The sequence below is a fragment of the Oncorhynchus mykiss genome, chromosome 10 (genome assembly GCF_013265735.2).
Source record: "Oncorhynchus mykiss isolate Arlee chromosome 10, USDA_OmykA_1.1, whole genome shotgun sequence".
Classification (NCBI taxonomy): domain Eukaryota; kingdom Metazoa; phylum Chordata; class Actinopteri; order Salmoniformes; family Salmonidae; genus Oncorhynchus; species Oncorhynchus mykiss.
This window is the reverse complement of record NC_048574.1, coordinates 34991975-35014501: the sequence shown is the minus strand read 5'-3', so window position 1 is coordinate 35014501 and position 22527 is coordinate 34991975. Positions and strand designations below refer to the sequence as shown.

Genomic DNA, 22527 nt, shown 5'->3' with positions numbered 1-22527 from the left:
GAAAACTTTCTCCAGAGCGCTGATGACCTAAGACTAGGGTGAAGGTTCACCTTCCAACAGGACAACGACCCTAAGCACACAGCCAAGACTACGCAGGAGTTTCTTCGGGACAAGTCTCTGAATGTCCTTGAGTGACCCAGCCAGAGCCCGGACTTGAACCCGATCGAACATCTCTGGAGACACCTGAAAATAGCTGCGCAGTGACGCTCCCCATCCAACCTGACATAACTTGAGAGGATCTGCAGAGAAGAATGTGAGAAACTCCCCAAATACAGCTGTGTCAAGCTTGTAGCGTCATACCCAAGAAGACTCGAGGCTGTAATCGCTGACAAAGGTGCTTCATCGAAGTACTGAGTAAAGGGTCTGGAAACTTTTGTAAATTAGATATTTCCTGAAGAAAAAAAAATAATGCTTTATCAGTATGGGATATTGTGTGTAGATTGATGAGGGGGAAAAAATGATTTAATCAATTTTAGTAACAAAATGTGGAAAAAGTCGAGGGGTCTGAATACTTTCCGAATGCACTGTAATTTAGTCTGAGAATGCCATCATTGAAGTTGTTTGTGGTGAAGTCAAAATGAGGGTTGGTGTACAAAACAAAGTCATCAGCAAATTGATTTTCTCTAACCAATCAGAGTATCAAAGCCAATTACACATTTTCAAAATGCAGTTGTACCCACGTGTGTCATGGTTCTGGCCCAATGCATTGGTTTCTGGCACCAATTCCATTCTAGAAATCATCAGGGAGGTACTCAGATCTCGACTCATTGCAAAGAAGAACATTGCAGAGAAGAACAATGAACTTTTTTGACTATGTAACATTAAAGCTTAAAATAATAAGTCAAAATCTTCTTCTCATGGACTAAAAGTCAGATTCACTCAAAATTTGGTCTTAGGACTCATCACAATAGTCCCTAAAGAGTTTGAGAAAATAACATTGATGCACTCAAAGATGCCCGAACTGTACCAGAAGATGCATATTAGCACATACACTAATATGGAAAAATATGTTAAACAGATCAAAATAAATCTTCTCCTCATGAACCATACGTCAAATTCCCTCCAGATGTTGTATTTAGACTTGTGATTGCACATAAAGGAAGGTCGTTTCTACATGATAGGGTGCCTGCTTTGTTATCCAACTTGCTTTGTTATCTTGTGTACTTTCTGTTATCCTGTGAACCCTCTTCATTGCTCCTGGCAGCTATATTTTAATATGTTATGTAATAAACCTATATTAATGGTAATATAGTTCAAGTCCAATTATTATAGAAACAGTGCATTTCTGAGCCTCTGGTGACACTATAGCTCACCAACAAAAACAGAGTTTTGTCCTAGAAAATTGAGACAGTAAATAATACATGTGTCAATATTCTAATTTTGTTCTCTCTCTCCCTCCCTCTTTCTCATATATTCCTTGTAAGCAGTAATGGCTGGGAGTCCAGTGGTGACCTTCCCAGCTCTGGGCTAGTGTCCTACAGAGCGCTAGGGGTCAGAACACACACACACACACACACACACACACACACACACACACACACACACACACACACACACACACACACACACACACACACACACACACACACACACACACACACACACACACACACACACACACACACACACTTCCCTCCCTCACACTCTTCCACACACACAAACTCTACCCTCACTTCCAACCCTCCACTCCTCATCTGTGGTGTCTGACTAGATAGAAGCCCTGTAGGACAATGGCAACTCACAGAAACTCTAGTTTCCTCATCAACCTCTCCCACCACCCACGATGGACACAAGATCCCTCAATGAGGGAGAGAAGGAGACAAAGAAGGACAGAGGATACAGACCCAATGTACAGTACAACCCCCACATCTAAATCTGCAGTGCTACGCTCCAGAAGCTGGTGGGGCAACTGGCTTATGTTGCCCCTGCTGATGGCCACCTATCTACCGTGTGAGGCCTGGGGCGCCACTTTCACTGTGGCCGTAGTTGGGCCCTGGACATGTGATCCTATGTACTCCAAAGCCCTCCCTGACCTGGCTGCCCGCCTGGCCACCGCCCGCCTCAACAAGGACCCCTACACTAAGAAAGGCTACTGGTACGACTATACTCTGGTCAATGAGGACTGTAAAACATCCCGCGCTCTGGCCCGCTTCACCTCTCTGGAAGGCTATGGCTCAGCTTTTCTCGGCCCTACTAACCCAGGCTACTGCTCTTCGGCTGCCCTGTTTGCGAAAAACTGGAATAAGCCCCTTCTTTCCTGGGGCTGCCTGAAACCCAACATGGAGGATGGACAGTATCCCACCTTTCATCGGCCACTGCCTCTGTCCTCCCGGGTTCTGTTTTCTATGCTGCGGTACTTCCGCTGGGCCCATGTAGTCATCGTGACGTCAGAGGATGACCTGTGGGAGGCTACGGGACACGAACTGGCGGCCTCTCTGAGGGCCCTGGGCCTGCCGGTCAGCACTGTGGTCATCATGGAGCCTGACAAAGATGGGCCCACAAAAGCCTTGAAAAGGATACGGGAGTTAGACCGTGTTAGAGGTGTGTATGCACATTTGTGTTTGTTTGTTCATGTGTGTGTGTGTGTGTGTATTTGTTTAAGTGTGTGTGTGTGTTTGTACATGCATGCATTCTTGTGTGTGTGGTAAAAGGTGAGAGGAAAGATACACAACATCACTGACTAACTGTCATCTATTCCATTGTATGACACTGCCACACTGCAATGACTAATAATTGTCTCTACTATTTCCTTCTTCTGTCCCCTATCTCTGACTTTACTAACTTTTTACTCTCCTCCTACTCCTCCTCCTCCTCTTTTCCTCCTCCTCTTTTCCTCCTCCTCCTCCTCCTCCTCTTTTCCTCCTCCTCCTCCTCCTCCTCTTTTCCTCCTCCTCCTCCTCCTCCTCCTCCTCCTCCTCCTCCTCCTCCTCCTCCTCCTCCTCCTCCTCCTCCTCCTCCTCCTCTCCTCCTCCTACTCCTCCTCTTCTCCTCCTCTTCTCCTCCTCCTCTTCTCCACCTCCTCCTCTTCTCCTCTCCTCTCCAACTCCCCCTCCCCTGCCTCTGCCTCTGCAGTGGTCATCATGTGTATGCACTCAGCTTTGATTGGTGGTGTGGCCCAGTATCAGCTCCTAACCTCTGCCTTGAATATACGCATGATAGATCGTGGCTACGTTTTTATCCCCTACGACACCCTCACATACTCACTGCCCAAGGGCACAAACTTTAATGCCCTGACGAATGACAGCTTGTTGAGAAAAGCCTACGACGCAGTTCTCACAATCACCATGGATTCTGGCGAGAATACTTTCTATCAGCGCTTCAAAGATGCTCAGGAGAAATTTGAGATCCGCACCAGCACTCCACCAGATCAGGTGAGACATCCCAGAACACAGCTCCTGGGATATTCATCTAGTCATAATTAGTCACACATGCCATGGACATGCAGTACTGTAGCAAGCACCTTTGGATGAACAACAGTCCTCTTGAGTTTTAGTTCTTCACAAACAGGTTACCTATAGGTCTTTGGACCTCTCCAGCCTTAAAACCAAATACATATGAATGTTGTTGGATTGTTTCATTATTGATGATAATGACCAGTGGTTTGTCAGTGCTGTCTTAGTAATGGTATGCTCCTCTATTTCTGTACTCCTTGCCTAACATCATCAAAACCCTTAGTGCCAGTCTAAAGAGTCTACAGACAGAGTCTTCAATAACAGTCGGTCAGATAAATGACTTATACATTGTCACCATTCTTCTCCCCTGACGTAGGTGTCTCCATTTTTCGGCACCATCTACAACATGATATATTACATGGCCTATGCAGTAGAGAAGAGTCGGATGGCAGCGGGGCGCTGGGTGGATGGGGAAACCATGCTCGAGAGCGATGGAGGGGTCAAATTTGAGGGCTTCAATCAGAACATCTCATCCGACAAAGATGGGTTGGGGATGCTGGCTCGTTACGTGGTCCTGGACTCAGACGGGGGAGACAAACTCTACATGACACACACTCTGGAGGCCCCCCACACCCTTGGCAAATTTGGGGCGGTCAAGTACAATGGGCGCTCCATCCACTTTGCAGGCAGTAGCCCCAGCACAGACTCCCGTTGCTGGTTCAGTCCATACATCACCTGCGGTGGGGGTAGGTAGTCTAGCGTTGGGGTCAGTGATGTACCAGTAGCCTATGGTAAAATTAGGTCTGTGTTCCCTCAAGCTATTTCTCTTCATAACTCTCTCTCTATCCCCCTCTCTGCCTTTAGGAATGGATGTGGGTACTATTCTATTTCTGTTTGTCCTGTTCTGTGGGTTGGTTGGAGGTGGAGCTGCCTTCTACATGAAGTAAGTTAAGCTTAAACACAGAGAGGAGTGTGCCAATCAGTGGCCAATTTTGTCTTCTGCATTGAACAAACGTTTGATTGTAAATGAGGTTACTGATGTTTTGGGGTCTTCCCTTTGTGTCTGACCAGGAGAGGTGGCCAGATTGGAATCAGCTTTGGAGGATCAGGGGAAGGAGAAGGGTCCTTAAAAATAGTCTTGAATCTGAATGACCTGATTTTCATCAATACCCAGACCAGCATAAGGGTCAGCTTGATGCCTATCATACCATAAAATGATTATAGCCTAAATACTGTATTTGTATGTGTGTGTGAGTTTTTCTGTTTAAATTCCCTTATCTTTGATGGACTGTCTATTCTGAAGCCATTGTAATCTCTCCCTCTCCTCTCCTCTCCTCTCCTCTCCTCTCCTCTCCTCTCCTCTCCTCTCCTCTCCTCTCCTCTCCTCTCCTCTCCTCTCCTCTCCTCTCCTCTCCTCTCCTCTCCTCTCCTCTCTCTGAGTAGAAGCTGAATGAGGACAGTATGATGAAGAGTCAGCTGGACGTGAAGACGCCTCGCCACTCAGTGTCAGGACGCAGCTACTTTGCCTCCACCCCTGACAGCTCCAACGTCGCCGTCTTCGAGGTGGGTCACATGTTAATGTGGTGAATCTACTTAAAACTACTTTCAAACAGAGACAGCAATCCAATATTCCAACGTGTGATGCGCTGCATGTAAGAAATAACACCCAATGTTGCTAATTTTGCCTGTCTTGGTGACAAACAGTTAAAAACAAATCCATCTCTGTTTAGTGTCCCTGTCCCTAGCATTCGGGGTTTCCCAGATAAACATTTGCTAATACCTTTGTATTATGTATTCACTAGGGTGACTGGGTGTGGTTGAAGAGATGTCCCAATGGAAACACTGTGTCTAGTGTCAGTAATAGCACAAAAACTATTTTCACCAAGGTGAGTGAGTGACTGACTGAGTGAGTTAGTCAAAACAGCAAGACATTGAAGCGCTGTCTGAACGCTGCACTGTTCCTCTGTCATAACCTACTTCTCCTCTCTATCCTCTCCCCCTCTCTCAGCTCAGGGACATGCGTCATGAGAATCTCAACCTGTTCCTTGGCCTGTTCCTTGACTCAGGGATATTCGGTATTGTGACAGAGCACTGTACCAGGGGCAGTTTGGAGGACCTTCTCAACAACGAGGAAATGCGTCTCGACTGGATGTTCAAGTCCTCCCTGTTGATGGATCTGGTCAGGGTGAGGAGGAAAACAACTCTCACATTCATAGACATTTCTGACCATATCTCTCTCCTCGTTGTTTACACTGTCCTCAATCTTTTCTGACCCTCCCTCCCAGGGAATGAAGTACCTGCACAACCGGGATGTCATCCACGGGCGCCTGAAGTCCCGAAACTGTGTGGTGGACGGACGCTTTGTGCTGAAGGTGACTGAGTACGGCTTCAACGAGATCTTATCCACCCAGAGCATCAACTTTGACAAAGGCAGGCCTGAGGGTAAGTCCATGGGGACATGAGTACTCAACATATCAGAGACAGCAAATCATCCTCATCATTTACCAAGTAATCACAAGAACAAAAGACACTTGTTCGTTTATCCCTCTGGTCAGGTTGTGTATGAAAAAAAATTCATCTAAACCGCTACTTTTGTCCCCTAACTCCCTGGTCCACCTAACAGATCACTTAATCCAACCCTCCACGCTTGTCCCCTAACTCCCCAGTCCACCTAACAGATCACTTAATCCAACCCTCCACGCTTGTCCCCTAACTCCCCAGTCCACCTAACAGATCACTTAATCCAACCCTCCACTCTTGTCCCCTAACTCCCCAGTCCACCTAACAGATCACTTAATCCAACCCTCCACTCTTGTCCCCTAACTCCCCAGTCCACCTAACAGATCAATTAATCCAACCCTCAACTCTTGTGCCCTAACTCCCCAGTCCACCTAACAGATCACTTAATCCAACCCTCCACGCTTGTGCCCTAACTCCCCAGTCCACCTAACAGATCACTTAATCCAACCCTCAACTCTTGTGCCCTAACTCCCCAGTCCATCTAACAGATCACTTAATCCAACCCTCCACTCTTGTGCCCTAACTCCCTGGTCCACCTAACAGATCACCTAATCCAACCCTCCACTATTTTCCCTAACTCCATGGTCCACCTAACAGATCACCTAATCCAACCCTCCACTATTTTCCCTAACTCCATGGTCCACCTAACAGATCACTTAATCCAACCCTCCACTATTTTCCCCTAACTCCATGGTCCACCTAACAGATCACTTAATCCAACCCTCCACTATTTTCCCCTAACTCCATGGTCCACCTAACAGATCACTTAATCCAACCCTCCACTATTTTCCCCTAACTCCATGGTCCACCTAACAGATCACTTAATCCAACCCTCCACTATTTTCCCCTAACTCCATGGTCCACCTAACAGATCACTTAATCCAACCCTCCACTCTTGTGCCCTAACTCCCTGGTCCATCTAACAGATCAGCTGTGGGTGGCTCCAGAGCTGCTAAGGAACTCTAAGCTGATGAAGAGAGGAACGTTCCAAGGGGACGTCTACAGCTTCGCCATCATTATGCAGGAGGTCATCGCCCGCTGTGCTCCCTTCTGCATGCTGGACATGCCTCCCAAGGGTTAGACCTCCTATCAAACAGTACCACCATACATGGGGCTAGTTGTGTCAGATGTAAAACAAATACAGCAGGAATGGCCTCCATGCCAATGTGAACAGTACAATTATTGGAGAGTATAGGTGTGTGTGTGTGTGTTTGACAGAGATCCTCAGTAAATTGAAATCCCCCCCACCACTGTGTCGGCCCACTGTGTCAGCGGATGAGGCTCCACTAGAGGTGATCCAGGTCATGAAACAGGCCTGGAGTGAGGAGCCAGACAAGAGACCCACCTTCGAGGAGATATTCAAACAGGTAGCCTACTTTACTATACACAAACATACACAAAGCTACATACTGTACAGTACCTTCGGAAAGAATTCAGACCCCTTGACTTTATCCACATTTAGTTTCGTTACAGCCTTATTCTTAAATGGATTAAATAAAACGTTTTCCTCAGCAATCTACACACAATACCCCATAATGACAAAGTGAAAACAGGTTGTTATAATTTTTTGTACATTTGTTATAAATATAAAAAACAGAAATACCTTATTTACATAAGTATTCAGACCCGTTGCTATGAGACTCAAAGTTGAGCTCAGGTGCATCTGTTTCCAATGATCATCATTGAGATGTTTCTACAACTTGATTGGAGTCCACCTGTGGTAAATTTGATTGATTGGACATGATTTGGAAAGGCACACACCTGTCTATATAAGGTCCCACAGTTGACAGTGCATGTCAGAGCAAAACCAAGCCATGAGGTCGAAATAATTGTCTGTAGAGCTCTGAGACAGGATTGTGTTGAGTCACAGATATGAGCAATCCGGGGAGAAGGGCCTTTGTCAGCGAGGTGACCAAGAACCCAATGGTCACTCTGACAGAGCTCTAGACTTCCTCTGTGGAGATGGGAGAACCTTCCAGAAGGATAACCAATCAGGTCTTAATGGTAGAGTGGCCAGACGGAACCACTCCCCAGTAAAAGGCACATGACGGTCAGCTTGGAGTTTGCCAAAAGGCAACTAAAGACTCTCAGACCATGAGAAACAAGATTCTCTGGTCTGATGAAATCAAGATTGAACTCTTTGGCCTGAATACCAAGTGTTACGTCTGGAGGAAACTTGGCACAATCCCTACGGTGAAGCATTGTGGTGGCAGCATCAGCCTGTGGGGATGTTTATCACCAGCAGGGACTGGGAGACTAGTCAGGGTCGAGGGAAAGATGAAATGAGCAAAGTACAGAGAGATCCTTGATGAAAACCTGCTCCAGAGTGCTCAGGACCTAAGACTGGGGAGAAGGTTCACATTGGAACAGGACAACGGCCCTAAGCACACAGCCAAGACAATGCAGGAATGGCTTTGGGACAAGTCTCTGAATGTCCTTGAGTGGCCCAGTCAGAGCCCGGACTTGAATCCGATCAAACATTTCTGGAGAGACCTGAAAATAGATACGCAGCAACGCTCTCATCCAACCTGAGAGAGCTTGAGAGGATCTGCAGTGAAGAATGGGAGAAACTCCCCAAATACAGGTGTGCCAAGCTTGTAACGTCATACCCAAGAAGACTCAGTGCTGTAATCGCTGCCAAAAGTATTTTAAAAAGTACTGAGTAAAGTGTCTGAATACTTATGTAAAAGTGATATTTCAGTTTATTTATTTTTTATACATTTGATAAAATTTCTAAAAACCTGTTTTTTGCTTTGTCATTATGGAGTATTGTGTGTAGACTGGTGAGGGGGGGGGGACAATTTAATACATTGTAGAATAATGCTGCAACGTAACAAAATGTGGAAAAGATCAAGGGGTCTGAATACTTTCTGAAAGGCACTGTATACACATACACATGCAGTGGGGCAAAAAAGTATTTAGTCAGCCACCAATTGTGCAAGTTCTTCCACTTAAAAAGATGAGAGAGGCCTGTAATTTTCATCATAGGTACACTTCAACTATGACAGACAAAATGAGGAGAAAAAAAATCCAGAAAATCACATTGTAGGATTTTTATGAATTTATTTGCAAATTATGGTGGAAAATAAGTATTTGGTCAATAACAAAAGTTTATCTCAATACTTTGTTATATACCCTTTGTTGGCAATGACAGAGGTCAAACGTTTTCTCTAAGTCTTCACAAGGTTTTCACACACTGTTGCTGGTATTTTGGCCCATTCCTCCATGCAGATCTCCTCTAGAGCAGTGATGTTTTGGGGTTGTTGCTGGGCAACACGGACTTTCAACTCCCTCCAAAGATTTTCTATGGGGTTGAGATCTGGAGACTGGCTAGGCCACTCCAGGACCTTGAAATGCTTCTTACGAAGCCACTCCTTTGTTGCCCGGGCGGTGTGTTTGGGATCATTGTCATGCTGAAAGACCCAGCCACGTTTCATCTTCAATGCCCTTGCTGATGGAAGGAGGTTTTCACTCAAAATCTCACGATACATGGCCCCATTCATTCTTTCCTTTACACGGATCAGTCGTCCTGGTCCCTTTGCAGAAAAACAGCCGCAAAGCATGATGTTTCCACCCCCATGCTTCACAGTAGTTGTGGTGTTCTTTGGATGCAACTCAGCATTCTTTGTCCTCCAAACACGATGAGTTTAGTTTTTACCAAAAAGTTATATTTTGGTTTCATCTGACCATATGACATTGTCCCAATCTTCTTCTGGATCATCCAAATGCTCTCTAGCAGACTTCAGACGGGCCTGGACATGTACTGGCAGGGGGACACGTCTGGCACTGCAGGATTTGAGTCCCTGGCGGCGTAGTGTGTTACTGATGGTAGGCTTTGTTACTTTGGTCCCAGCTCTCTGCAGGTCATTCACTAGGTCCCCCCGTGTGGTTCTGGGATTTTTTCTCACCGTTCTTGTGATCATTTTGACGCCACGGGGTGAGATCTTGCGTGGAGCCCCAGATCGAGGGAAATTATCAGTGGTCTTGTATGTCTTCCATTTCCTAATAATTGCTCCCAAAGTTGATTTATTCAAACCAAGCTGCTTACCTATTGCAGATTCAGTCTTCCCAGCCTGGTGCAGGTCTACAATTTTGTTTCTGGTGTCCTTTGACAGCTCTTTGGTCTTGGCCATAGTGGAGTTTGGAGTGTGACTGTTTGAGGTTGTGGACAGGTGTCTTTTATACTGATAACAAGTTCAAACAGGTGCCATTAATGCAGGTAACGAGTGGAGGGCAGAGGAGCCTCTTAAAGAAGAAGTTACAGACCAGTTAACTAGGCCTTAGACCCCTACACTTAGAGAGAGCAACAATATTAGTATGCTAGTTAATCGTTTTCGTAACAACATTTTGTAGAAGAATGGTGTAATATGCTATTCTTAAGGACACCATGCCACTTCCTCCCGATTCGGACCATACCTGGCGCGAACTCGGGACCTCTCCAGCTTACTAGCACACGTGACTGTCCTCGCTTAGCCGATTGCTCCACCTCAAAATCTAGCTCATGAGGCGACCCAAGCCGGACACATAAGGCTGAGGAATAAGTTTCACACATCCCCATGTGCTACAGTATGATACATGTCTAATTCATTAGGTTATTAATTGACAATATTACCTGTGAAGGTCGAAGCACCACCTTCTCTTTTGTAGTTGGTAGAAAACTATAAATAGCTACAATTATACAGGGTAGGTCCTTGCCTGTTGCCCTGGGCCAGACCTTAAAAATACATATTTTCCAGGACGTTCAAAAGGCATATTTTCTCGATGTTGAAAAATACATATTTTCCGGACATGGAAATCAGGTTCATTTTCAGTTCTGAATGAAAGTTGAAAATATGTCATTTATAGACGTCTATATTGTGCCAAATCCAGACCGGACAAAATCTGAACCAAAAATGTATGTCCGTGGACGTTGAAATCAAGTCCTGTCTGGACCGCACCAAATCTGAACCAAACATAGACATCCTATGATTGGTTTAGATTTTGTATGGACCAGACCAAAAACCAATGTCCATGGATGTCCAGACTGTACCAAAAAAAGATGCCCAAAAGGCATCTTTCACTATGATCAGCTTGTTAGAAATGGACGGATGAAAACGTGAACCCACTGTTCATGACAATGGGGTGAAACTCCTGGACAACAGTTGTGATTGTCCATACCATATTGTCCATTTTACATTGACCTGTTCTGTTTTTCTGATATGTTGTTTAACATGACAGTGCATTTCTTTATCGGTTGGGTGCCATTTTGGTTAGGCTATTTGAAAAAAGTATCCGTCTCATTATATTGTCATCACATTACACTGTCACACATTTTATCTCCAGCCTGTAGGCTACAGAAAAGGCCACATACTCTTTCTACCATATCTGCTACATGATTTATGTTAGATAGTTTCTTTGATGGAACGTTGGTGGAGCGCCTCTCCCACAGCACCCTGCCCAGACCTTTGACAAAATTGGCTTTTTTTTTTTTTTTTTTACCTTTATTTAACTAGGCACGTCAGTTAAGAACAAATTCTTATTTTCAATGAAGGCCTAGGAACAGTGGGTTAACTGCCTGTTCAGGGGCAGAACGACAGATTTGTACCATGTCAGCTCGGGGGTTTGAACCTGCAACCTCCCGGTTACTGTTTTTTGGACTGGCTGACAAGGTGCCATCAGCGCTCAACTGAAAAACCCATATTCCACTGGTAGTAGAGAGTATGTCATTGTTTTTGTGCAGAATTATGTGAGGTTTTATGTGTTGTTGGAGGTGCGTTTTGGTCCGTTTAACTCAGAAAATGCAGCCCTCGTCAATCTCTCGCCATTGGCAGCCACCTAATGCTGCCTAATGTGTGGGCCGATCTTGCAATTATAACTAACTACAATTATTATAATTCTGAAAGCAGTTGAGTTATTGAACGACAAGACAAATTAATCTCTCAGAGGCAGTGAATGCTTTATAAACGAATAAGACTTATTTTAAGCGCATCAAGATAAAGCAATTAATTTTACAGGATTAATGATTAATGAAGGATTTGGATCAAAATTATACAATAGGGTTACAGATTCAAAATCAACAGGGAAAAGGGGAATTAGATAGCCCAAAAGGGTCAGGCAAGCAGTTGTTCTAATAACTCTAAAATGAAACAAGGAATTTCTATGAGAAAGATAGTAATAATATAGATGTACACACAGATTTACATGCTCAAACCAATCAGGGATTTAAGGGATGAGAAGACAACATTGAATGCATTAAAGTAAACTCTGTAGTGGCTCTGGGTCAAAGTGCGAATGAGTCCGAATGTGTTTCTACCCTGTGTTTTGTATACGTGTTTGTTTGGTATTCGTCTCCATGCCTTTTACACGGCACGCTGTAATTTGGGAAATAAAACCCCCTATTACGCATTCCTGCGCCTGTCTCCCGATCCTTCACACCAGCGTGGCAAATAAGGCACCTTGGGGGTTTGTGATATATGGTGCATGTGTAACGGTTTTCGTCCTCCTCTTCTGAGGAGGAGTAGGAAGGATCGGACCAAAGTGCAGCGTGGTAAGTGTCCATGTTAAATTTATTCAATAACTGAACACTGAAACACAAAGTAAACACAAGAACAACCGAAACAATCCTGTCTTGTAGCGACACAGAGACGGAAAACAATCACCCACAACCAAAATGGGGAAAACAGGCTACCTAAGTATGATTCTCAATCAGAGACAACGATCGACAGCTGCCTCTGATTGAGAACTATACCAGGTCAAACACAGAAATACAACATAGAAAAAAGAACATAGACTACCCACCCCAACTCACGCCCTGACCAAACTAACACAAAGACATAATAAAGGAACTAAGGTCAGAACGTGACAGCATGTGAGTAATAAAATTTGATTTGAAACAGACGTTAGGCAGCAATAGAGCTCGCCAGCTTGTAGTCCTAAAAAACAGAAATAAGTTACCTCTGGTTCATTCAGCCATTCATATGCGGGAAATTAATGCGGAAATAACGGTGTTTTGGAATAAACGCCGACAATAAGGTGTGAGGTTAACAGGCTTAGGAGATTGTATGTTTTGTTCAATGAGATAATATCAGTCAGTTAACATGACCATAATGAATTTTGAAGCCTTTATGTGCTCATTTTGATTATATAAATGCTTCAAAATTCACAAAATGATCTCATAGAACAAAATGTATAAGACCCTATTTTCGGTGTTTATCCCCCCCAAAACTACAAAAAAACATACATTTTGTATTTATTTTTATTTAACTAGGAAAGTCAGTTATTAAGAACAAATTCTTATGTACAATAACGGCCTATGAACAGCAGGTTGCCTTGTTGTAAGGGGTGCGTACTGGCAGCAGAGAAGCCAGGCGCAGGAGAGCAAAAACTGTGTTTACAACGGAACAGTTTAATAACAAAAACCACCGGAAACAGAACAAACAATCAATCAATTGGTACAAAACCCGTCGCACACCAGATAAACGTGCACATGCACTTACAATAAACTTTTCCGGACAAGGACATGGAGGGAACAGAGGGTTAAATACACAACATGTAATGATGGACTTGAAACCAGGTGTGTCGGAAGACAAAAAAAAACAAATGGAAAATTAAAAGTGGATCGATGATGCCGACCGCCGTACACCGCCCGAACAAGGAGTGGAACCAACTTCGGGGGAATTCGTGACACTTGTTCAGGGGCAGAACAACAGATTTACCTTGTCAGCTCAGGAATTCGATCTAGCAGCCTTTCGGTTACTGGCCCAACGCTCTAACCATCTGCCTCCCAAATTTCCCAATAAGCTTTGGCCAATGGCCAAACAGCCATTGTGGAGTTAGTGCCTACAAAAATACACTATTACTAGTGCTCTTTATGCGCTGTTTTCGTGAAATGCTTATGTAGTCCAGTTTGAATGGAGAGCAAGGGGGAAGTCAGGCATGCATCAACAACTAAAAATGGTTGATTTTGCCCCACCGATATTTAAATGCTAAAATCCCCACTTATTGAGGTGCATGAATACACCACACCAACAGCTTGATTTTATGTCTGTTTTAAAATGAATTTCCTGCATTTCTATGTAGTAATGATTTAGGTTCACTTTGGTCAATTGATTTGATAGCATGTTTAATCTATGTAAATAAATTATATGAATTGATAGTTAAACTCTGTGTTTTTTTGTCTTTAATTAAAAGGGTAGATTGTAACCATATGTTCAGGCTAATCAAAGTGTATTTATGATACAACGTGTAAAAGCTACTCAATACAATGAAATGCCTACTCACAATAAAGTTCTCCTTGCAAACAGTGCAATTATATCAAACTATATGTATTTGTATTTACGTGAGTCTATAGCCTACTGCAAATGATTGTTTGTTCCTGAACTGGCCAAATGCGCAGAGATATCCTTCAGCACCACAAGTTGGTTCAACTTGTTCAAATCAAATCATTTTATTTGTCACATGCACTGAATACAACTGGTGTAGCAGACCTTACAGTGAAATGCTTACTTACAAGCCTTTAACCAACAATGCAGTTCAAGAAACAGAGTTAAAAGACATTTTTACAAAATAAACTAAAGTAAAAAATCAAATAAAAAGTAACACAATAAATAACAATAATGAGTCTATATATAGGGGGTACCGGTACCAAGTCAATGTGCTGGGGTACAGGTTAGTCAAGGTCATTTGTACACAGGAGTAAAGTGACTGCATAGATAACAAACAGGAGGGGGGTCAATGTAAATAGTCTGGGTGGCCATTTTATTAATTGTTCAGCAGTCTTATGGCTTGGGGGTAGAAGCTGTTGAGGAGCCTTTTCAACCTGGATTTGACGCTCCAGTAACGCTTGTAGTGCGGTAGCAGAGAGTACAGTCTATGACTTGGGTGACTGGAGTCTTTGACATTTTTTGTGGCTTTCCTCTGACACTGCCTAGTATATAGGTCCTGGATGGCAGGAAGCTTGGCCCAGTGATGTACTGGGTTGTGTGCACTTTCCTCTGTAGCGCCTTATGATCGGATGCCGAGCAGTTGCAATACCAGGCGTTGATGCAACCTGTCAGGATGATCTCTATGGTGCAGCTGTAGAACTTTTTGAGGACTTAGGGACCCATAACAAATCCTTTAACTTCTTATGGCTGGGGGCAGTATTGAGTAGCTTGGATGAATAAGGTGCCCAGAGTAAACTGCCTGCTACTCAGGCCCAGTTGCTAACATATTATTGGTAGATTTGGATTGAAAACACTCTGAAGTTTCTTAAACTGTTTGAATGATGTCTGTGAGTATAACATAACTCATATGGCAGGCAAAAACCTGAAAATCCAACCAGAAAGTCGGAAATCTGAGGTTTATAGTTTTTCAAGTCATTGCCTATCGAATATACAGTGTCTATGGGGTCATATTGCACTTCCTAAGGCTTCCACTAGATGTCAACAGTCTTTAGAACCTTGTTTGAGGCTTCTACTGGAAAGGAGGAGAGAATAAGTGCTGATTGAGTTAGGGGTCTGCCAGAAGGCCATGAGCTGATCACAAACGCACACGTGAGAGTTAGCTTATTGCATTTCTACAGACAAAGGAATTCTCCGGTTGGAACATTATTGAAGATTTATATTAAAAACATCCTAAAGATTGATTCTATACTTCGTTTGACATGTTTCGAATTTGGCGTCCTGCACTTTCACTGGCTGTTGTCATATTGATCCCGTTAGCGGGATACTAAGGCATATGTCCTGAGGCGTTGTCGTGCCCACTTCATGACTGTCTTTGTGTGTCTGGACCATGATAGTTTGTTGGTGATGTGGACACCAAGGAACTTCAAACTCTCGATCCACTCCACTACAGCCCTGTCGATGTGAATGGGGCGTATTCAGCCCTCCTTTTCCCGTAGTCCATGATCAGCTCCTTTGTCTTGCTCACGTCGAGGGAGTGGTTGTTGTCCTGACCTCCTCCCTATAGGCTGTGTCATCGTTGTCGGTGATCAGGCCTACCACTGCTGTGTTGTCAGCAAACTCAATGATGGTGTTGGAGTCATGCTTGGCTATGCAGTCGTGGGTGAACAGGGAGTACAGGAGGGGACTAAGCACGTACCCCTGAGGGGCCCCTGTATTGAGGATCAGCGTGACAGATGTGTTGTTGCCTAGCTTTACCACCTGGGGGCAGCCCGTCAGGAAGTCAAGGATCCAGTTGCAGAGGGGGGTGTTTAGACCCAAGGTCCTTAGCTTAGTGATGAGCTTTGTGGGCACTATGGTGTTGAACGCTGAGCAGCTTGAACAGCTTTATCACATAGGTGTTCCTATTTTTTTTTCTTTTTACCCCTTTCTCGTGATTTCCAATTGGTAGTTAGTCTTGTCCCATCGGTGGAACTCCCGTACGAACTCGGGAGAGGTGACGGTTGAGAGCCATGCATCGTAAGAAACACGACCTTGCCAAGTTGCACTGCTTCTCGACACGCTGCTTGCTTAACCTGGAAGCCAGCCGTGACCGGGAATGTGTCGGGGGGGAAACACCATACAACTCGTGTCAACGTGCACTGTGTCCGGTCCGCCACAGGAGTCACCAGAGCGCGATGGGACAAGGACATCCGACCGCCAAACCATCCCCCAACCTGGTCAACTCTGGGCCAATTGTGCGCCCCCTCATGGATTTACCGGTCGCGGCTGGCTGCAACACAGCCCAGGATTGAACCTGGATTTGTTTTGACGCCTCAAGCACTGCGATGCAGCGCATTAGACCGCTGCACCACTCGGGAGGCCCTATAAAAGGTGTTCCTTTTGTCCAGGTGGGTAAGGGCAGTGTGGAGTGCGATTGAGATTGCGTCATCTGTGAAACTGTTGGAGTGGTATGCGAATTGGAGTGGGTCTGGGGTTTCCAGGATGATGGTGTTGATGTGAGACATGACCAGCCTTTCAATCAAAGCACATCATGGCTGCCGACGTGAGTGCTATGGGGCGGAAGTCATTTAGGCAGGTTACCTTTGCTTTCTTGGGCACAGGGACTATGAAATGATTTCATATTTAGATAAAAATGGCTGCATTGGACCTTTAATCCTGAATGTGGTTGGGAAGGGGGAGAGAGTGATTAGGTCCTATCTTTCATCTCTGCTGTTGGTGAGCAGCTCTGCTGGTTCCAGGCACCTCGGATCGGCCTGGTATTCAGTCAGCCAGATGTACAGAGGGGTTGAATTGACCCTACAGTTTTTTCATAGACATGCATGAGCACACATCTGAACACAATGAACTCAGTCTCAAGCTAACAAGAACTCAAAACAACATGCTTTTTGTTAATTATATTACAGTAATATGTAACATACTTCACCTCCTCACTGCATGCTGTATGTTTCCCTTTCATAGTTCAAGAGTATAACCAAGGGGAAGAAGACCAACATCATAGACTCAATGCTGCGTATGTTGGAGCAGTACTCTACTAACCTTGAGGACCTGATTAGGGAGAGGACAGAGGAGCTGGAGGTGGAGAGGAAAAAGACTGATCAGCTGCTGGCCCAGATGTTGCCCAGGTCAGTCCCCCCCCCCCCCCCCCCCACACTCCTCCCACTTCACATTAAAAGCTGAACTTCTATTTGCAACATCAAAAATAAAAAAATTATCTGTATTGAGAATATTGAATTGTATTACTGTGCAAGGCAAAAAAATAAAATGTTCATTGGCCGCTGGTAATTTATTCTCCTAACCTCTATCCACATCCCTCTATCAACTCCCTTGTCTTATCTTACACCATAGGTCTGTGTGCCTGGCCCTGAAGACGGGCAAGCCTGTGAAACCAGAGCACTTCTCTGAGGTCACTCTGTACTTCAGTGACATTGTGGGCTTCACTACCATCTCTGCACTCAGCGAGCCCATTGAAGTGGTAGATTTACTCAATGATCTCTACACACTCTTTGATGCCATCATCGGGCAGCATGATGTCTACAAGGTGAGAATCCTGTCCTGCTGCAAAATAGTTGTGTCCTATTAGTGATGCAATGGAAGCTTGTTCTACTTTCAATACAAATCCTGGAAGTAAATGGCTGCATTCCTTAGTGTGCATGAGTTTATGTCACCTCCTCCTAATTTTGACAAATTTCCCAATTGGGACAATAAAGATATTGATTGTGTGGCCTTCAGGTGGAGACCATCGGAGATGCCTACATGGTAGCCTCTGGAGTTCCAAACCGGAACGGTAGACGCCACGCAGCTGAGATGTCCAACATGTCCCTGGACATCCTCCACTGTATTGGAACCTTCAAGATGAGGCACATGCCTGATGTCAAGGTCAAGATTCGTATCGGCCTTCACTCTGGTGCGTGGACCATCTAAAATTCTTTGTCATATTTTTATCCTCTGCCTCATCGTTCATAATGTAGACTAATTGACTGGCCTTTTCTCTTGAAAACCACAATTCTTCATTCGTTTTTTAGCTAAACGGTAGCCCTGCCACTTGGTTGGCTATTAAGCTGGGGGATAATATAATAATAACAACATATTCCATTTACTAGATACTTTTATCCAAAGCGACTTACACTCATGCGTGCATAAATGGGTCTGGAGAAATGTTACTGTCAAATTCATAGATGGAGCTATAGACTGGCAGTCCATGAGATCAACTGCTATACATTGCAGTTCATGCATATGCAACAAAGTCATTAGGTGAATAGTACAATTCAATACATAAGCAAACTATACTTTTGACATGTTATATTTAATGACATTTGAGAATGAGTATTGGAATTCTATAGAACATGGCATTAACGTCAGACTATTGGAGCAAAAGTGTATTTTTACCTGATCCCCGTCTGGAACATGTTCCTGGAATGGGTGCAATGTCATCCACTAAGCCCTGTCATCCTATTAGTCTTCACTGCCTAATGCTTTCTTCTTGTTACTCTACCCTACCAATTAATATAGAAGGTTTTGCATGTTTCTAGTAACACAGAAGTGACTACTTTTAGGTATGGTAAAGGACAGCTCAGGAAAAAAACATAATTGACATACAATAAAAATATTCTAACATCTCTGCTAAATATCGAAAGGATATTCTGCAATTAAACTAAATTTGCCATTTTTTCTCCAGAGACTTTTGTGAGATATTGGAGGCTTTTTGAATGTCATGAATCACAAGTCATAAATAAGGACATATGCTACTTCTTATCTTATCAGTATGTCTGTGTGTTTCTGTGTCCACCAGGCCCTGTGGTGGCAGGAGTGGTGGGTCTGACGATGCCTCGGTACTGTCTGTTCGGAGACACTGTCAACACGGCTTCTCGAATGGAGTCAACAGGGTTGCGTGAGTACCTCACTCTCGTTGTTGGCCCATCAAGCCGTGGAGGTCACTAAGGATAGGGACAGGTGTATTGCCGTTTGTGTGCATGCAACAAGAGGCTAAGGAGGGTTACGATGAGCAGTCCTGACTAATCGTTTAAGACTATCAGTAGAATTAGTGGGCAAATTTAGGGTTCAATAAAAATATCCTCCATGTACGGGCTTGCCTCAGATATCCTTTCACCACCAATTCTGCTGGTACAGCAATGGTAAACTTCACAATGTGTTGAGATTTGAGGAAATCTCACATCTACTCCCATCAAGTGGCCATACATATGAATTGCTGCACAAAAAAACTGCTCTCTGTGTATTGTCAATGGGCTCACAATAAATGATATTTTGTTGCTCTATAATAAATACATTTATGATCAACCAGTGAATGAAAATCGAAATATATGTAGGATATGCGAGTACTCTATGATGTCACAAGTGTTGATACTCTATAGACATGAATAACTAATGGTAATTGTTTACACTGAAAAAACTGTCAGAATTATATGAAGACTAATGCAGCCTTTGTGGTTGCTGTTGTTGTTTGATATCCCAGCTTACAGAATCCATGTCAACCAGAGCACAGTCGATATCCTACATGAACTGAAAATGGGCTACAAAATAGACACCAGGGGCATGACAGAGCTGAAGGTAGACACGCGCGCGCACACACACCCACGGACCCAAATAGTGAATTCACTTAACTTACCACGGAAATATCAAATTTTTATTTGTCACATGCTTTGTAAACAACAGGTGTAGACTAATAGTGAAATGTTTACTTACGTGCCCTTCATTCTGTTATTTCCTACTTCTCTTTCAGGGGAAGGGAATTGAAAACACATTCTGGTTGGTTGGGAGAGCTGGGTTCGACAAGATTCTCCCAAGACCGCCTGACCTTACTCCAGGGTAAGATTTAACAAGCCTTACTGCTCTATTTATGTTGTACTTTATGTTTCTCCTAACTATACTCGTATTGACTCTCAGTCCTGCCAGCTGCTTGTTCCAGGCCCCTTATCAGTAGTACTCATGAAACCCGTTCACATCAAAGTTGATTTTCATCTAGGTCATTGTGGATATAGAGGATAAGATGTCCGAAAAGAATTGTTAAAAATCTGATAATGTGCTGACCCATTGACCATTTGTCAGATTGTGTAACTGGAACTAAACGTTTTATAAATCATAATTTGTATGTGCTGCTGACCTGACCCTTGTGTCATAGTTCAGTTCACATGTTGACCCAAATGTAAAATTCTTCATCTACTACCTGTCTGTTGAACTTAATTAATCCTTACCTCCCACTACCACTCCATGTGTGATGAACGCTCTCCCTGGCATTCAGCAAACATCGCTGTAATGTTTTAACACACTACCCTGGTGGTTGCCTCATCTAGACCTGTCCAGATGAACATGTTATATCTGTGTGAAGAGTTCAAACTCAGTTGTAATGAACATTCTGAGACCCGGTTGTCAACAGCAGTCAGTGTGGACATTGCTTTTGTTGCTTCATATGCTGAGATTGACATGTTTAATGCCTATTCCAAGAGTCTGAGTGCTCAGTGTGCACTGCCAATCAAACAAGACATTAAGCCTTCTGTCTTTGACTTTCCTCAGGGCAAGTAACCATGGCATCAGTTTGGAAGAGATTCCTCCAGATAGGAAACAGAAATTCCTTGACCGGCAGGCGAGGAATAAGTAGCCTGTAAGGTACGCCTGGTTTACATATTCTAGATTTACAATGACTTTATTTCCAACATGATTTGTAATGTAAGTGATGTCACTGATGTCACTGCATTTATGATATCCCTTTATGGTATCCCAATTCAGGTACATATGTACGCTATCCCTGATGCAGTGAAAATAATTACAAAAATGTAAGAAAGAAGTAAGCTTTATGCGACAGACCCATTACACCTTTTTGTTTGTCTCAATTCAGGTACATACCAATGAATGCTGCATTTATGATTTCCCTTTAAGAGATAATATATCAGATTTTTTTCCACAGATTGTGTTGCCCAGTCCTCCTACCTGTTGGAGTGAAAGACCAGATAGGTGAATTGACCAGGTTGGTTGAGAGGATGGGTTAGGGGTGTGTCTGACAGACAGTCTGTCGCATCACCCCATGTGTCCTGTCGAGTGCTGATCCACATTGCACAAATAAGCCAAAGTCGGAGAGACACTGTCTGTCTTTAACACAATACATTTGTTTGCACAGAGCAAAAATGAGTTAAAATAAGAGTATTTCTTAAATTTAGCAAATGTGGGAAATAGGAGGGATAAATAAAGGTGTATTACAATCATGCACAAAATACCAAATATATTGATTTAGGAGTCACTGTAGAATGAAAACATCATAACACAAACATGGGAAAAGATTGGCTCTTTGCTTGAAATAAACTATAAATGACCATGATATTGTGTGTAATATACTGTATGTATCTCTACGGTCTCTTTTGCTTTGTAGAAATATTTGACAGAGTATAGAAAAGTGTTCATACTCCACTATATAACAAGGGTATCCAATCAGCATTCAGGGTTCGAACCACCCAGTTTATAATAAAATACAGCACATGCTCTATTTCAAATGTGGCACTGTAATCTCTCTCAATGATACATTCATTTTAGAAGTAATGTATTTCCTTAAAGGTATAAGGTAGGCTGTGGAAGAATCTGGTCCAATGAGTTTTTTAAATGTCCTTATTGTCATGCTTCAATAATTAACGCCTTCTGATTGTTTGAATGATATTTGAGAATAATCAACCCATTAGAAAATATTCATTTATATTTTTTCAAACATTTGCCAGCTGGAACATTAATTGAATCATTTTCAAATCAAATAAATGTATTGCAAAATCACTGTTCCCCAAATGAAGCTTCACGTAAACAGATTATTAGTAAAAACGTTCACTCATACATTTATCTCTATAGAGATAAAACTGTTTCTATGCCCCTCTCTTTAAAATCATGCTTCATTCATGTTGTTACTGTATTTATTTTCTTATTCAATAAAATTCACATGTATAGGCAGTATATATATTTTTTTTAACTGTAAATTTGTTTTAACAATATGCATTTTCTTACAACAAAGAAATAAACTGAGCAATGGGTTGAATAAATGTTCCAATGGGAAACATTTAGATGAAAAAAATTAGACCAAACTTTTCAGGTTACATACGCATACCAGCAGCATACCACCCTGCATTCCACTGCTGGCTTATCTGACGCTAAACAGGGTCTGTTTTGGTTGGTCCTTGGATGGGTGATTAGATGCTGCTGGTAGTGGTGTTGGAGGGCCAGTAGGGGGCACTTTGGTCTAACAGAAATCCCAATGCCCCAGG

General features: G+C 43.4%; 1 protein-coding gene across 1 annotated transcript; it reads left to right on the top strand.

Moving 5' to 3' along the window:
• The first annotated feature begins 1634 nt into the window (after positions 1-1634).
• On the top strand, positions 1635-22145 carry gucy2d (guanylate cyclase 2D, retinal). Its single transcript, XM_036990116.1, has 19 exons — positions 1635-2541; positions 3073-3371; positions 3769-4138; positions 4257-4335; positions 4464-4578; positions 4836-4955; positions 5195-5278; positions 5401-5577; positions 5678-5834; positions 6839-6988; positions 7131-7279; positions 17234-17397; positions 17621-17813; positions 18005-18179; positions 19065-19163; positions 19746-19840; positions 20013-20098; positions 20804-20896; positions 21195-22145. Exons 1-18 carry the CDS (start codon positions 1731-1733, stop codon positions 20886-20888), a joined length of 3408 nt encoding a protein of 1135 aa, XP_036846011.1. The 5' UTR covers positions 1635-1730; the 3' UTR covers positions 20889-20896; positions 21195-22145.
• The last annotated feature ends 382 nt before the right edge of the window (positions 22146-22527 follow it).